The sequence below is a fragment of the Dama dama genome, chromosome 1 (genome assembly GCF_033118175.1).
Source record: "Dama dama isolate Ldn47 chromosome 1, ASM3311817v1, whole genome shotgun sequence".
In the NCBI taxonomy this organism is placed as follows: Eukaryota; Metazoa; Chordata; class Mammalia; order Artiodactyla; family Cervidae; genus Dama; species Dama dama.
The window spans coordinates 9,635,954-9,654,004 of NC_083681.1; the positions used below are offsets into that span (position 1 = coordinate 9,635,954).

At 38.7% G+C, this 18,051-nt stretch overlaps 1 protein-coding gene across 1 annotated transcript in view; it reads left to right on the plus strand.

The window, feature by feature from the left end:
- TRPC6 (transient receptor potential cation channel subfamily C member 6) overlaps positions 1-18,051 on the plus strand; it is a 164,337-nt gene that overhangs the window by 125,943 nt on the left and 20,343 nt on the right. Inside the window, exons 5-7 of the mRNA XM_061143543.1 lie at positions 4,463-4,679; positions 14,393-14,626; positions 17,330-17,594. Of these exons, the coding sequence (XP_060999526.1) occupies positions 4,463-4,679; positions 14,393-14,626; positions 17,330-17,594 (716 nt within the window). The remainder of the gene's footprint in view (positions 1-4,462; positions 4,680-14,392; positions 14,627-17,329; positions 17,595-18,051) is intronic.

Consider the following 18,051-nt stretch of genomic DNA (forward strand, 5'->3'; position numbering starts at 1 on the left):
GGTTTTGTCATACATTGACATGAATCAGCAATAGATTTACACGTATTCCCCATCCCGATCCCCCCTCCCACCTCCCTCTCCACCCGATTCCTCTGGGTCTTCCCAGTGCACCAGGCCTGAGCACTTGTCTCATGCATCCCACCTGGGCTGGTGACCTGTTTCACCATAGATAATATACATGCTGTTCTTTCACAACATCCCACCCTCACCTTCTCCCACAGAGTTCAAAAGTCTGTTCTGTACTTCTGTGTCTCTTTTTCTGTTTTGCATATAGGGTTGTCGTTACCATCTTTTTGTAAAACCACCTTTCTAATTTGTATTTGTTTAGCATTAAGGGCTGAAAGTTAGTCAGAGCATCAACTCGTAGCATAACACCTGATCTGTAGTTCCCAAAGAGGGAAAGAATATTGTAGCCAGATAATCATACCAGCGAAATACAGACCTTGCCCAATGAGTCCCCGCCCCACCGTGTGTGGTGTTTTTTTTTTTAATTTAATTAATTTATTTGTTATTGAAGGATAATTGCTTTACGGAATTTTGCTGTTTTCTTTCAAACCTCAACATGAATCAGCCATAGGTATACAAATATCCCCTCCCTTTTGAAACTCCATCAGTTTTTCACTTTGGTCAATTATTCTTTACAGTTATTTTTTTAGAAATTTGTTTACATCACAGAATATATAGATGACCAATTTTACTATGAGTAACTCATAGTAAACTCATAGTAAACTCAAAGGAGTAACTCCAGTTCCTAAAGTCCACTGAATCTCCTAGCATCTCCTTTATAGGGAAATGCAACTCTTGATGATTTGTGATAATAAATGGAAAATATGAATATACACACACATCACTTTAGTTTCCTGTCAGCCAGCTTTTTATCTGTTTTCTTGTTTTATTTTTTCTTTAAACCACAACCTTTAAGAAGCAACTAAAGCGCTTGGCTTGACTCTCCTCTTTCCCCCCTGAATAGAATGAAGGGGTCATATTGCAAAGGGCCAGGAACCCCGTGAAGAGCGAGAGTGAGCCTGCTCAGGAGGGAGGTGCAGATCATCGCCCTGGATGGCTCAACACAGGCTTGAGATGTGTTCAGACAGCTGAACTCAAGCTCCAGACCTCTCAGACTTGAGGTCCACTCTAACGCGGGTGGCTCTCTTCTCACTCTGTTTTACGGCCCTAGCCTTTTCTCTTCTCCTCCCATTTTAGTTTGTGTTTTCTTGAGTTTTGTTATTTTGTATTTTGAAGGCTTCCTCTGATTCCACCCTGAACAAGGCAGGGAATAAATAAGTTTTTCATGGATTTCACTACTAATAGTCAATGCCCCAATCCCAGTTTTCCACAACAGTCAAATAAGTTGAGATCTTTTTAAAAATTCATTTAATATTTATAACAATAGATTTTTTCACCAGAAAGATATTGAACCTTGCAGTAAATGATTAAAGGTCATATACATGATTAAACTTTACATAATACATGATTAAATAGCCATGTCACAATAAGTTGTATATATAACAATGTCAAATTAAAATTGTATATATGGTACACTATGGAAAAGAAATTAAAGTTGCATTACTGTTCAGTTTTTAACAGTCCATATTTTAAAAAAAACATGGCTGAGGACAATAGGCAAAAGAAAATCAATCCTATTTTCTCTCGCATTTGTTTTAATCTTATAGGAGATTTCTATTTAAACAGGATCTTAAAAAGAAACACACAAAAAAATACTCTGATTCAAGCTAAGGAACATTTACTTAGGGAAGTATGCTTTTGAGACATGATTTTTACAGCAACTTTTTACAAATTAATTTTGGATTGGCTCTGCAATATATCTAACTGTGAGGATCCATTGACTTAAAACTAGATTGATCTATTAATCTAGATAAACACACACATACACGCACACACATGCACGACATGACATTCTGCCTGGCCTAACTTAGAGAAAACAAATATCGTACATTAACACATATAAATGGAACCTAGAGAAAACGGTACTAATGACCCTATTTTCAGGGTAGGCGCAGAGACGCAGACATAGAGAGTGGACATGTGGACACGGAAGAGGAAGGGCGGGACAGACTGGGACAGCAGCATTGACATGTGTCCACTGCCGTGGATAGCATGGATAAAATAGATAGACAGGAGGAAGCTTCTAATGGCACAAGGAGCTCAGCTCCGTGCTCTGTGACGATTCAGGGGGTGGGATGGCGGGAGAGGGAGGCTCAAGGAGAGCGGAAAATGTACGTGCATATACCTGATTCACTTTGTTGTATAGCAGAAACTGATACAAGATTGTAAAGCAATTATACTCCAATAAAAATTTTTAGAAAATGATTGTAATTAAGAGAGAAGGGACTAAGCTATGTGATTCATTCTAGCTCTAACTTTTATGATTTTGAAAACCATATAGACCGATAAAGTTTGTAGGAGCAGAGAATATTGATTGCATTTCTTCCATTATAGCATTTAGCTTTTTTAAAAACCTTAGAACTTTTTTTTCTAGGAATTTACATGTATATGTACATCCATGAGAAAATAAGAAATTGTGTTGTAAACCAAATGGAAGCATTAACTCTTAAACAAATATGCTGTTCTTAGTTGCTTAGTCATGTCTGACTCTTTGCAACCCTGTGGACTGTAGCCCAACAGGATCCTCTGTCCATGTAATTCCCCAGGCCAGAATACTGGAGTGGGTAGCCTATCCCTTCTCCAGGGGAACTTCCCAACTTCCCAATTGGGAACTTCCCAATTCCCCAGGAATTGAACTGGGGCCTCCTTCATTGCAGGCAGATTTTTTACCAGCGGAGCTACCTGGGAATCCCCAAGTACACCTGAGTTCCAGCTCTACCACTTAAGGAGCTAGTTTCTGGACCACTTAAGGAGCTAGTTTCTGGACCTCGCTTCCTCTTTTTCTTCACCTGTAAAATGGGCATTTCAGCAGCACATACCCCTTTGTGTTGTTGTAACGGTTACATGTAATTAATAGAATAAAGCACTTAAAACAGTAATTAGCACATACAAGTACTGGATAAGTGGTGGTGTTATTATTTCTATATTTTTCTGTAATAATCAGTTAATTTGAAAAGCTATTGAAAGCTACGAGCCCTCTCCTAAGCAAAAATGTCCTTCCATGCGTGTACTGAGTTTTGTTTACCATTCCAGGGGTGCACAGAGCCCCTGAGACACATCTTGGGCACACACCACCCCTCTGCTCTGACTAGGATACATGCAACTCAGATGGGAATGATTCCTCTACTATTGATGCATGGGAGCTTTTATGGTCTCCATATTTTTAATGAAGTATCTGATTTTCACATAATCTAGGAAGTTCACTCATTGCTAATGAGGGAATGAAACTGAAACCTGAACCTAAAATGCTGGACTTTCAATGCAGTGTCATTCCAGGACGTTGGTCCAGCGCATGACAGGACCTGCCCTGCTGTCCTGCCCTTGGCTGGGCGTCCTCTTCTTGGGACTCCTGACTTCTGCTCCGCTTACAGCATCTCCCACACACAACATCACTTGAAGCCTGACCTGCACCCACAGCAGTTCAGTTCAGTTCAGTTCAGTCGCTCAGTCGTGTCCGACTCTTTGTGACCCCATGAAACACAGCACGCCAGGCCTCCCTGCCCATCACCAACTCCCGGAGTCCACCCAAACTCACGTCCATTGAGTCGGTGATGCCATCCAACCGTCTCATCCTCTGTCATCCCCTTCTCCTCCTGCCCTCAATCTTTCCCAGCATCAGGGTTTTCTCAAATGAGTTAGTTCTTTGCACCCACATCAGTGAAGTACATATGCAGACAGCACTAATGCTAAGTCACTTCAGTTGTGTCTGACTCTTTGTGATCCTATCGGCCGTAGCCCGCCAGGCTCCTCTGTCTCTCTGTCCATGGGATTCTCCAGGCAAGAATACTGGAGTGGGTTGCCATTTCTTTCTCCAGGAGATCTTCCTGACCCAGAGGTTGAACCCATGTCTCCTGTGTCTCCTGCATTGACAGGCAGGTTCTTTACCTCTAATGCCACCTGGGAAACCCGCAAAGCAAATATCAACCAAAGGTGTATATATGGCAAGGTAGATTCAGTTTAATATTTTCATTGCTTCTTCCTCAATACCTCTTGCCCACTAAATTAGTTTGCTTTTCATGAGTAATTGTGATACTCTGCTCTGCCTTTTGTTATTATACTAATAAAATATTCTGTCAGTATTACATATAATAGTTTAAGAACTTAAATATCATTTCATAGAAGTGAATGTATTTAACTATCAATCCAGAATATCAACATATGTAGATGAGCAATGAGACCAAATTTTATATTAGCATAATGTGTAATATGTAAGTGTACATAATTATCGTAGAAGAACATTGGACTGCACAGATGTTTGTTCTTGTGTGTACACACGTGTGTTTTGCAAAATGCACAGAACAAAGCTAAGACTTCCCTTCGGTGTGTTTTGTGGCAGATGGGGAAGATAATGCGTGGACCGTTCATGAAGTTTGTAGCACACGCAGCCTCCTTCACCATTTTCCTGGGACTGCTAGTCATGAATGCAGCTGACAGATTCGAAGGCACCAAAATCCTTCCTAATGAAACCAGCACAGATCATGCAAAACAGCTGTTCAGGATGAAAACATCCTGCTTCTCATGGATGGAGATGCTCATTATTTCCTGGGTAATAGGTAAAGACTGATTTTCTCTCATTGTTTATTTTTGCAGCCTTAGCAATAGGACTGAGTGACACCTGTTCCCTCACACGTCAGTTATATAAATGTATGCAGCATAATACAATGCTCTGCACAACATGATTTTGTGTTTTTAAAGTGCAGTTATCTAGGGTTCATGTTCAGTACCACAGTTCTCTCACATGCCACATGCTTTTTAGATTTCCAAGAAATACCCAGGAAGAAAATGAATGGGATAGTATGAATTAAACTCTGCCAGTGAAGAAAAACTGCCGTTCATATTTTGGGACAGCTGTGACTTCAAGTTTAAAAATAACCATATGATTTTATGTTGCAATTTAATAGGAATGGAAGGTCCTAGCCACTCACATCTATTGAACATTTGTTATATACTAAGCACTGTTCAGATCATTTTACATCCATCACATTACACACTGTCTTTGTGCCTTAGTGGTCTAATCTGTCATATAATAATAACATCTACACTATGGCTTTAGGTCTCCCAGATGGAAAATGAAACAGAGGGGATACAGTCTTAATTACTATGCTGTCTTTACAATCAGTCATCCATATTGCTTGACATTAAATATAATGCAAATGAAAGATATTTCAATTGGATATTTATAAATGAATAGACTCAGTAGCTATTACCTATTGCGGATAATAATGTGAATAAACTGTAGTCCTTACTGTCAAGGAAGTTAAGTCTGCTGGAGGGGGGCAGGCAGGTCAACAAGTAAGGTCAATAAAGAAAACTATGTGACAAATGATATTATTGAGGAGTTATTAGAGGGTCATGAACATACAGATTGGGCACCTAAATCTGAGTGGGTGGGATGTGGAAGGGGCAGAGAAGGTCTCCCTAGACAGTACATTAAATCTGAAGATACTGTTGCTGCTGCTGCTAAGTCGCTTCACTCGTGTCCGACTCTGTGCAACCCCATAGACGGCAGCTCACCAGGCTCCTCTGTCCATGGGATTCTCCAGGCAAGAACACTGGAGTGGGTTGCCATTTCTTTCTCTGGACTTTAAAGATAAGGGCGTGTTAATCCTACTGAATGTCTATGGGGAGGTGAGGACCCTATGAGGCATGAGTCAAAGTGTTGAAGGCAAAGATGTGGAACTAGGTCCATACCTGAGACCTCATTGCCAAGTCATGTGTTAGGCTCAGCTATAATGCAGGTGCATTGATGGATGTGAGTGATGGGAGAGAGGGGAGGAGACATGGCCAGAGGATGATTTTCAGCTATTGGTGCTGTGATTCCTCACCTCTCATAAAACACAGTTGGCTGTGAGGTAGAGGGTGGCTTTGAGGCTGAGAGACAACTGAAGTGATCCGTGTGTGGAACGTGTAGCCAGAAGTCAGGGAGTGAGGAAAGGACTTGAAAGCTTTGTAAAAGATACTCTTCAAAAAACCTGGTACTGTATTGCACATGGAAAGGGAGAACTGTGGATTCTACCTTGGGTTTCGGTGCTGACTGCAAGTCTCTGAGAGGAAGAATACAGAGGGAAGATAAGGATTGAGACCAGGAGAATGAAAAGCTGGTAAGGAAGTTTGGGTTGAGATTGACTTTAAAGTGCCCATGGGATTTCCAGGTGAAGATGTCTACTAAATAATAGAAAATGCAACCCCAGGGAGAAGCCAGGCTGTGGACAAAGTTTCAGCTGTCTCTATGAGGTCCTGGCTATGCAGGAAGTCCTGCAGGGTAGATATGTGGAGAAGGACGTGAGAAGGGAGCTCAAGGAATCTTAGTCCAAAATCGTTGCCAGTCCGTCAGCTTGGTTCTCCCCCAATGATCTGGAGAAGCATCTGTAGGCAGTTTTATGTCACTTCTGTGGCAGGGCATATCTTCTTGGCTTCCTCATTCTGGGGCTGATAGAATAATCAATTGAAATGTTATGAAGCACTATACAAATTACCGTATGAGCATTTTAAATGCATATGAGGTAATTCAATAGCATTGAGAGTTGTTCAAAACTTCTGAATCGCTTCATTTCCTGGTTATGTTCCAAGGAGAAATATAGTGTCTTAACATGTGAATTGCATCACTAAGGTAAATCTTTGATAAAGAAGAGTTTGATTATCCACTCTTTCTTTTCTAATTTAATTGGTTTGTCTTATGCTATAAAGCTCTAAGAAATATATTACATCTTACTTTGAATATTTGATTTAAAATAAGGATGATCATTTGGACATTGCCTTTATCTCAAGCTAAATGTCTATATGCCATCATATTTTGTGTGTGTTAGTATGTGTGACATACATAATATAGTACTTGGCACACTGGAAATGTTTAATTTCAAATGGCTATGATTATTATTAAAATCTTCCTTAAGAGTTCATATGTCTTATATGGAAGTGGTATTTCCTACTGAAAAGATATTAATCAAGATATGACTCTTTTATTCAAGGTTAAACATTTAAAGCATTTAATTTTATGTGAGGGGATTAGATATAATGAATGTTCATTTTATTTTTTCTCTTATTTTAGACTTTCTCTTTTGCATTGGGGCATAGCCAGTTAACAAGGCTGTGACAGTTTCAGGCAAACAGTAAAAGGACTCAGCCGTACATACACACGTATCCGTGTTCATCTTATTCTTTATCAAACATGATTTGCTCTTCTCATACTAATATTTTAATATAAGCATTAGAAGTTTTTCCTTTTTCACTTGGAAACCTAAACCAAGAATGTTAACTTTTCATTTTACCAATAAAAGCATTTTCCTTGGAACAACTGGCCCAATAACTTTTATATTTTTGATTCAGATATGATCTCAGTGTTCATTTACTTTTTTTTTAATTTTTATTTTTTTATTTATTTATTTTTTTATTAGTTGGAGGCTAATTACTTCACAACATTTCAGTGGGTTTTGTCATACATTGATACGAATCAGCCATGGATTTACACGTATTCCCCATCCCGATCGCCACTCCCACCTCCCTCTCCACCCGATTCCTCTGGGTCTTCCCAGTGCACCAGGCCGGAGCACTTGTCTCATGCATCCCACCTGGGCTGGTGATCTGTTTCACTATAGATAGTATACATGCTGTTCTTTTGAAATATCCCACCCTCACCTTCTCCCACAGAGTTCAAAAGTCTGTTCTGTATTTCTGTGTCTCTTTTTCTGTTTTGCATATAGGGTTATCATTACCATCTTTCTAAATTCCATATATATGTGTTAGTATGCTGTAATTTTCTTTATTTTTCTGGCTTACTTCACGCTGTATAAGGGGCTCCAGTTTCATCCATCTCATTAGGACTGGTTCAAATGAGTTCTTTTTAATGGCTGAGTAATATTCCATGGTGTATATGTACCACAGCTTCCTTATCCATTCATCTGCTAATGGGCATCTAGGTTGCTTCCATGTCCTGGCTATTATAAACAGTGCTGCGATGAACATTGGGGTGCACGTGTCTCTTTCAGATCTGGTTTCCTCAGTGTGTATGCCCAGAAGTGGGATTGCTGGGTCATATGGCAGTTCTATTTCCAGTTTTTTAAGAAATCTCCACACCCTTCTCCATAGCGGCTGTACTAGTTTGCATTCCCACCAACAGTGTAAGAGGGTCCCCTTTTCTCCACATCCTCTCCAGCATTTATTGCTTGTAGACTTTTGGATAGCAGCCATCCTGACTGGTGTGTAATGGTACCTCATTGTGGTTTTGATTTGCATTTCTCTAATAATGAGTGATGTTGAGCATCTTTTCATGTGTTTGTTAGCCATCTGTATGTCTTCTTTGGAGAAATGTCTGTTTAGTTCTTTGGCCCATTTTTTGATTGGGTCATTTATTTTTCTGGAATTGAGCTTCAGGAGTTGCTTGTATATTTTTGAGATTAATCCTTTGTCTGTTTCTTCATTTGCTATTATTTTCTCCCAATCTGAGGGCTGTCTTTTCACCTTACTTATAGTTTCCTTTGTAGTGCAAAAGCTTTTAAGTTTCATTAGGTCCCATTTGTTTAGTTTTGCTTTTATTTCCAATATTCTGGGAGGTGGGTCATAGAGGATCTTGCTGTGATTTATGTCGGAGAGTGTTTTGCCTATGTTCTCCTCTAGGAGTTTTATAGTTTCTGGTCTTACATTTAGATCTTTAATCCATTTTGAGTTTATTTTTGTGTATGGTGTTAGAAAGTGATCTAGTTTCATTCTTTTACAAGTGGTTGACCAGTTTTCCCAGCACCACTTGTTAAAGAGGTTGTCTTTTTTCCATTGTATATCCTTGCCTCCTTTGTCGAAGATAAGGTGTCCATAGGTTCATGGATTTATCTCTGGGCTTTCTATTCTGTTCCATTGATCTATATTTCTGTCTTTGTGCCAGTACCATACTGTCTTGATGACTGTGGCTTTGTAGTAGAGTCTGAAGTCAGGCAGGTTGATTCCTCCAGTTCCATTCTTCTTTCTCAAGATTACTTTGGCTATTCGAGGTTTTTTGTATTTCCATACAAATTGTGAAATTCTTTGGTCTAGTTCTGTGAACAATACCGTTGGTAGCTTGATAGGGATTGCATTGAATCTATAGATTGCTTTGGGTAAAATAGCCATTTTTACAATATTGATTCTTCCAATCCATGAACACGGTATGTTTCTCCATCTGTTTGTGTCCTCTTTGATTTCTTTCATCAGTGTTTTATAGTTTTCTATGTATAGGTCTTTTGTTTCTTTAGGTAGATATACTCCTAAGTATTTTATTCCTTTTGTTGCAATGGTGAATGGTATTGTTTCCTTAATTTCTCTTTCTGTTTTTTCATTGTTAGTATATAGGAATGCAAGGGATTTCTGTGTGTTAATTTTATATCCTGCAACTTTACTATATTCATTGATTAGCTCTAGTAATTTTCTGGTAGAGTCTTTAGGGTTTTCTATGTAGAGGATCATGTCATCTGCAAACAGTGAGAGTTTCACTTCTTCTTTTCCTATCTGGATTCCTTTTACTTCTTTTTCTGCTCTGATTGCTGTGGCCAAAACTTCCAACACTATGTTGAATAGTAGTGGTGAGAGTGGGCACCCTTGTCTTGTTCCTGATTTCAGGGGAAATGCTTTCAATTTTTCACCATTGAGGGTGATGCTTGCTGTGGGTTAGTCATATATAGCTTTTATTATGTTGAGGTATGTTCCTTCTATTCCTGCTTTTTGGAGAGTTTTAATCATAAGTGAGTGTTGAATTTTGTCAAAGGCTTTCTCTGCATCTATGGAGATAATCATATGGTTTTTATCTTTCAATTTGTTAATGTGGTGTATTACATTGATTGATTTGCGGATATTAAAGAATCCTTGCATTCCTGGGATAAAGCCCACTTGGTCATGGTGTATGATTTTTTTTTAATATGTTGTTGGATTCTGTTTGCTAGAATTTTGTAAGGATTTTTGCATCTATGTTCATCAGTGATATTGGCCTGTAGTTTTCTTTTTTAGTGGCATCATTGTCTGGTTATGGAAGTAGGGTCATGGTGGCCTCATAGAATGAGTTTGCAAGTTTACCTTCTTCTGCAATTTTCTGGAAGAGTTCGAGTAAGATAGGTGTTAGCTCTTCTCTAAATTTTTGTTAGAATTCAGCTGTGAAGCCATCTGGTCCTGGGCTTTTGTTTGCTGGAAGATTTCTGATTACAGTTTCGATTTCCTTGCTTGTGATGGGTCTGTTAAGATCTTCTATTTCTTCCTGGTTCAGTTTTGGAAAGTTATACTTTTCTAAGAATTTGTCCATTTCATCCAAGTTGTCCATTTTATTGGCATAGAGCTGCTGGTAGTAGTCTCTTATGATCCTTTGTATTTCAGTGTTGTCTGTTGTGATCTCTCCATTTTCATTTCTAATTTTGTTAATTTGGTTCTTCTCTCTTTGTTTCTTAATGAGTCTTGCTAATGGTTTGTCAATTTTGTTTATTTTTTCAAAAAACCAGCTTTTAGCTTTGTTGATTTTTGCTATGGTCTCTTTAGTTTCTTTTGCATTTATTTCTGCCCTGATTTTTAAGATTTCTTTCCTTCTGCTAACCCTGGGGTTCTTCATTTCTTCCTTCTCTAGTTGCTTTAGGTGTAGAGTTAGGTTATTTAATTGGTTTTTTTCTTGTTTCTTGATGTAAGCCTGTAATGCTATGAACCTTCCCCTTAGCACTGCTTTTACAGTGTCCCATAGGTTTTGGGTTGTTGTGTTTTCATTTTTATTCATTTCTATACAGTGTTCATTTAAAGGGAAAACAATGAACAACTCAGAATGGACAACTGATCCTTTGTAGCATGTGTTAGACTCCTGGTTCAGTTCTTAACACTGATATTTATTTTTCTTGAGTTTTCTTGAAAGTTGTTGTACCTTCTGGAAATATTATTAAGTGGCCTACTTAGGTCAGATGCTAGCTGGTTTGAAGGAAAAGACTGACATTATTGGTCATAGAAAGAAAATTGATATAATTTTTAGTGAAAAGTTGAAAAGCTGAATGATGGAATCTGCATTCCAGCAGATCCTGACAAGACAGAATGGCGAGCTCAAACCAAGGAGAAATGAGAAGCGTAGCAGGAATACAGGGAGAGGGAGACGTGCTTGGTGACCCTTCACAGGAAAAGGTCTTAAGCAGCAGTTTTAACCTAATGTCCAGTGTGAGCGCTGAGAAAGGAAATGCAATGCTGGACTGACTCTTCAACAGAAGGAGAGGACTGCAGGCAAGGGCTGTAATTACATCCCTGATCCATACTCTGTCTAGACCACATCTGCAGGCAATTGGCAAAATAGGGAGCATTCCAAGTGGAAAGCCATGTGAAAAGTAAGTGGCTTCTCCATAGAAAAGCCCTTGTTGGGACTGGAGAAGCTTCCTCTGGAGGGTGGGAGGTAGGGCGGAACCTGGGGATTGTGAAGCCTGAAATTTAGTTTTTTGGAGGGCCCCATTTAGAGAAAAAGAAGACAAACAGAGACCTCAGAGGATCCTGGGCAAGTAAGGCATCCTAAATGAAATTTAGATTTCATTCGCTTCATGGGAACCCCACCTCTGCTCTAGAAGAATAGATTTAATGAGTGCACAGGTGTTTTTGCTTTTTTAAAATTTTGTTTTAAGAAATTTAAAAGTGGAGGGAGCAGATTCATTCCCTTGAGGGCAGAATTAGTACTAACAGGTTCACAGTGAAGGGATACTTTCTGCAAAGTCAACAATGGGATAAGCAGTCTTCAGTAGGAGTAACTCAGGACATATTCAAGCAGAGGCTCGACCTTGTGGAGAATTTCTCTACTTGTGGAGAAACTGGACTAGATGGAGGATTTTGAACCATGCTTGGCAACGCCTGGGGGTCCCTAGAAAACATAATATGGAAATTCTTCTTCAAACAGAATGGTTTGCTGTATCTGTTTTATCTTTTAAGCTTTGGGAAGATTATAATTTTTATCAAGAATTGTACCCTTTAAAGAGAGAAGAAGATGGAGGAGAAATGGGAAGAAGGAGACAAGCTTTGAAAACAGCTAGACTATATGAGTTTAAAACCCCCAGTAATCCATTTTTCAGCTACTCTAAACTACCCTTGTTTCCTATTGAGGAAGCTGGCGGGAACCCAGGGACAACATCCACACAAAGACTGCCCTCAGATTTTTTCACTTCTGCTTATGGTTTGTGTGTGTGTGTGCATGTGTGTGTGCATGAGTGTACACATGCAGTGTTTCCTATTAATAAATTTAATCCACTAAAGTATATATGAATTCAATCCCAGCCTTCTCTAAATTTGGAATAATTTCAAAATAAGTAAGTCGTGTGACACACTGAATGCTGATTTTGAGAAAAGCACAGTTAAGTTGTTGGAAGGAGATTCCTAGGTGGTGCTAGTGGTAAAGAACCTGCCTGCCAATGCAGGAGACACGAGAGACACAGGTTCAATCCCTGGGTTGGGACGATCCCCTGGGGAAGGAAATGGCAACCCACTCCAGTGTTCTCGCCTGGAGAATCCCATGGACAGAGGAGCCTGGCAGGCTGCAGTCTATGGTGTCAAAAAGAGTCAGATACAACTGAAGTGACTTAGCATGCACACACAAGTTGTTGGAAGAACAGAGAGCGTGGCTTTTTAAAACCCCTACAGGGCTCCACAATGATTCACATGGGTTCTGTGATAAAGGTTCATGACAAATATGGGCATTTGGGGAAGGTGATTAGTGGGAGAAAGGGCGGAAGATTAATTTCAATGAGGGGACCCTGGAGACTTCTTGAAGGAAGCAGACTTTGAGGAACTGTTGGGATTCAGGTTGTGTTTCTCCAGATCGCTCTAGGAGGAGACGGGACACCAGAGATTAGGGTATCTTAAAGATAACAGAGGTAAAGTTACTTCTTTTTAGCAAAGAAAGAAAATATGTGCCAGACATAGAAAATTTGAAATGGTAAATTCTCAATAAAATTAGTTAGTTTTTCAAGTGCCAGACACTGTGCTGTGCATTTTTCATAAGTTACTTAAGTCTCATAACCATCCTATGAAGTAGGTACAAACTACTATCATGCCCATTTTGCAAGTTGAGTTTTAGAAAGTTTCAGTAAGTTGCCAAAGATTACACAGCTAACAAATGGATGACTGTGATTGTTCAGTCACCCATCCATGATTGCAGCATGCCAGGTCTCCCTGTCCCTCACCATCTCCCAAAATTTGCCCAAGTTTATGTTTATTGCATCAGTGATGCCATGGTGTCTGATTTCAAAACCTAGGCTCCTAAGTAATACACTAAGTTTTAGAGTGGATGTGCAACATTAATAATAATTCCGCCATGAAAAAATTACTACTACTATGCTCCTGTAATTCCTACTAGTCTTTTACTATGCTGTTTTAAACATAATATCATAGAATATATAAAATGTTTACTTGGCATGCTTGAATGTTTATGACATAAACATTTCCCATTGTGTATTAGTCTAGGTCCTCCAAGAAGCATGTGCAAAGACAGAATTTAACATGCAACAATTTTATTAAGAGAAATTCTATGTGAGAGAAATGGGAGGGAGTTGAAGAAACCTGCAAGGGCTGTAAGACTGTGATGCAAGGTTGAAGCTGAGGGCAGGAGAAAGGGAAGGAAAGTAGGACAGAAGCACCCTAGATCTCCATTCCGTCTAAAGAAAGTTTGACAAGGCTGTCAAGAAATCCTTGAGCTGAGGTCAGCCATCGGAGGAGTCCCATGAGTCCCAAGAAGGGGTGCCCTCAGTCATTGGTGAGGAACAACCCATGCTTCCCATGGGCTTAGGGCAAAAGTGTCTCTAGTTTTCAGAGTGCTCCAGCTTTGGCCCATGGCCAGTTAAATTCCCGTATTTGGAGGCCTGTGGGGCACATTCTTGTGGCCACTATTCCATGGTAATTAAAATATCATATGAAATGGCTACACAATAGTCTATTTGTGAAAGTCCCATGATTACTTCTATTTTGAGGATGTTAGTATGGGTGTGTTTACATTTTTTATTATAAAGAATCCTATAATGAACATCTTATGTATAGAATGAATGGATCAAATCATGTTTGCTGCTTGAATGCCCTTAATGAACTTTGTCAAATTGCTTTAAGATAATGTACTGATATTTTTAGACTTGTAGGGACAGGATTTGTAGGATTTGTAGGGACAGGATAATGATGGCTGAATGTGTAAGATGAGGAGGTCACATTTTGAAGGGTTTTGAATGTCAGTCTGAGCCCTTTTAAATTTGTTTTGTTTTGGTGAAAAACTAAGGCTGGAATGAAATTGTATTGCTATTTTAACCTCTTTCCCATACAGGCATGATATGGGCTGAATGTAAAGAAATTTGGACTCAAGGCCCCAAGGAGTACTTGTTTGAGCTGTGGAATATGCTTGACTTTGGAATGCTGGCAATCTTTGCAGCATCATTCATTGCAAGATTCATGGCGTTCTGGCATGCTTCCAAAGCCCAGAGCATCATTGATGCAAATGATACTTTAAAGGATTTGACAAAAGTCACACTGGGAGACAATGTGAAATACTACAATTTGGGTGAGTTTACAGTACCCAGTCAATATGTTTATAAAATGTAGAATTTATATGATATCATTTGTTTGCAGAATCTTAAAAAAAATGGTACAAATGAGCCTATTTAAAAAACAGAAACAGAGTCACAGATGTAGAAAACAAGCTTATGGTTACCAAGAGGGAAGGGAGGGGAGGAATAAACACAAGAGGGAGGTTGGAATTGACATATACACATGACTACATATGAAAAGATAACTGATAAGGACCTACTGTATAGCACAGGGAACTCTACTCAATACTCTGTAATGACCTATATGGGAAAAGAATCTAGAAGAGTGGGTATATGTATATGTATAACTGATTCTCGTTGCTATGTAGCAGAAACTAACACAGCATTGTGAATCAACTATACTCCAATAAAAATTTATTTAAATTTTTGGAATAAAGAAAATAATGAAAGAAAAAAAAAGAAACACATCAGTAGCAGTTTGGTTATTACTCAATTCTCAGAAAAATTATTGGTCAGTTTCCAGCTTCTTCAGATTATCTATATCTTTTATTATGCTTTCTACTTCTTTCCTGATATTTCTTCTGGCAGAAAAGCTCTCAATTATAAGAATCATCGTACTTTATCTCTGGGATTAATTGGCTAACCACCAAACTTTATTGAGAATGCTGGTATTATGTTGTGGATTTATTTTTTTCTTCTTGTCTATTAAAAATAGTACACATTTAAGTACCATTTCTGTCTAAGACATATAAAGTACTTGAAAGCAAGGGAATCATTGAAGGCTGCTAATAAATAGTACCCCTTTCTCTCACCCAGACTTTGAACTAGTGCTATGCTGTGCTTAGTCGCTCAGTTGTGTCCAGCTCTTTGCGACCCATTGGACTGTAGCCCACCAGGCTCTCTGTCGTGGGATTTTTCAGGAAAGAATATTGGAGTAGGTTGCCATTTCTTCCTCCAGTGGATCTTCCTGACCCAGGGATAAAACCCACCTGCTGAGCCATTAGGGAAGCCTTTGAACTAGATGAGAAATAAAACAAAGCGCTAACATTAGGTCAAATCATCACCTTTAATACTGACAAAGTTTAGTGTGGATAATACAGTTCTGAGTTTATTAGTCAAATGGTTCAGTAATACTGAACCCCAGGCTTAGGCAGATGTACCCTCCAATTTCCAGGCAGCCATGGACAGGGCAGTCATTCCTGAAGTGGGTATGTTAGCAGGTATGGTCATGTGAGATTCCTCCTTGGGAAAATTCCCAAGGTAAAGAGGGCGGAGCTGAGTCAAACATGTTCAGTGTTCCACCCCAGTACAGCAATCAGTGAAGTCACTCTGCCTCCCCAGGAGGAAAGTGACTAGGAGTATCAATAGGTTCAGTTATTTGCTTAGGGGAAATCTCTCCTTGTAGAAACCTAGGGTGGGAAAAACATTCTCTTTGACTACTTACGTCAAGTCCCCCTCTGATACGATGTCATTTAACATACGGTTGACATCTCTATGAGTTCTATTGGCTGTATCACATAGGGATTTCTTTTTTATTATTTCTCTTTAATATTTTAATACTTGACAATTTTTAGAGCATATGTAGGGCTTTTATACAAGGATATATTATATAGCACAGGGAATATAGCCATTATTTTATAAGAAAAATTTTAATATATGGAATTTTACAAGTCAAACTATTTATATACTGTACTAATATTCAAAGTGCTATATAAAAAGAAACTGCTTTTATTACTTTATTGTTCCTAATTCTACTTCTCAGCAAATAAGCAAATACAAATTTATAATTATATTTTTCCTCTCTGTTACACACTGCTTTGCATTTTTCTTCATAATGGCTTTTTAATTAGATTTTTGATGTTCTGATGTAATAATGTCAGAAAAATTCATAAATGAATAATTACTACATTCTATGATAAAAATAGACTTGAATGACCAATATAAATGACCTTAGTAAGTTTAAATAACTACAAGTATTGCATAGGCCCCAAATTACTTTATAGTGTAATTATAGTTTAAGACTAAATAATGATATAATTTACTAGGACCTTATTTTCTTTTATTATAGTTTAAGATTAAATAGTAAATGCTACTATTTAGCTAGTGCCAAGCACTTTCTAAACACTGAATGTATGTTGACTTACTAAATTCTCACAACAGATGATAGATAGAAGCAGTATGTAATTTTTAAAGATGGGAAAATAAAACTATTAATAAGATAAATAATTTGTACTAGTTCTTCTAGTTAATTTTAGATAGATAGATGCATGCAGGAATGTGTGGTAAGTCGCTTGAATCGTGTCCAACTCTCAGCGACCCTACAGACTATAGCCTACCACTCTCCTGTCCATGGAATTCTCTAGGCAAGAATATTGGAGTGGTTACATATGACAAGTCCATAGTTTGTACTCTCAACCATTATGCTATACCATTATGGAAAACTGCCAGCAAACCAGGGGGATGATTTTCTTTGTAAATTCAGAACCTGACGCTTAAAGAAGTTTCATCAGGAACTGGATTGCTAATGTAATTATATTTCTATCCCAGAAAAGAAGTTACCTACGTAAAGTTTCCTTCTCCAGGAGATCTTCTTGACCCAGGGATCAAACCCAGGTCTCCTGCAATGCAGAGATTCTTTACCATCTGAGCTACCAGGGAAACCCCAAGTAAAAAATGTAAATAAATTCACCATAACTTTTGTCTTTCCTTCCTCCTAGCCAGGATAAAGTGGGACCCCTCTGATCCTCAAATTATATCTGAAGGTCTGTATGCAATTGCTGTAGTTTTAAGTTTCTCCAGAATAGCCTACATTTTACCAGCAAATGAAAGCTTTGGACCTCTGCAGATATCACTTGGAAGAACAGTAAAAGATATCTTCAAGTTCATGGTCATATTCATCATGGTGTTTGTGGCCTTTATGATTGGAATGTTCAACCTCTATTCCTACTACATTGGTGCGAAGCAAAATGAAGCCTTCACAACGTAGGTGATTTTGGTTCTTTTAATCATGATGATTGTCAGTTAAACTCTAGCATAATAGTGTTCATATGCAACAGTGGGATAAATAATGTTTTAGTAAAGACTTTATTTCCAGTTACTCTTTAGCATTATGAGAGAAGTTTGGAATGTGTTGTAAGAACTCAACAATGTGGGCAACCTTTCTAATAGTAAGTAATAATAGTTAACAATTTTAGGGCCAGGAGCTACCTCACACACATCGTCTGATCATTTCTGTTTCACACAAAAAGGAACTGAAGCTCAGGGAAGTTAAACGACACGCTAAATGCCTCATAGCTGCTAGTATGTAGAAAAGCCAGGACATAGTCCCTTGTCCACTGACTCTAGCATCTGTGCTCTTCACTTCTGTGTCCTGCTCAGTTCAGATTTCTGGGGCCCCACGAGAACGGCTGCTTCCAAAAGCAATCTGAGTTACCAGCAG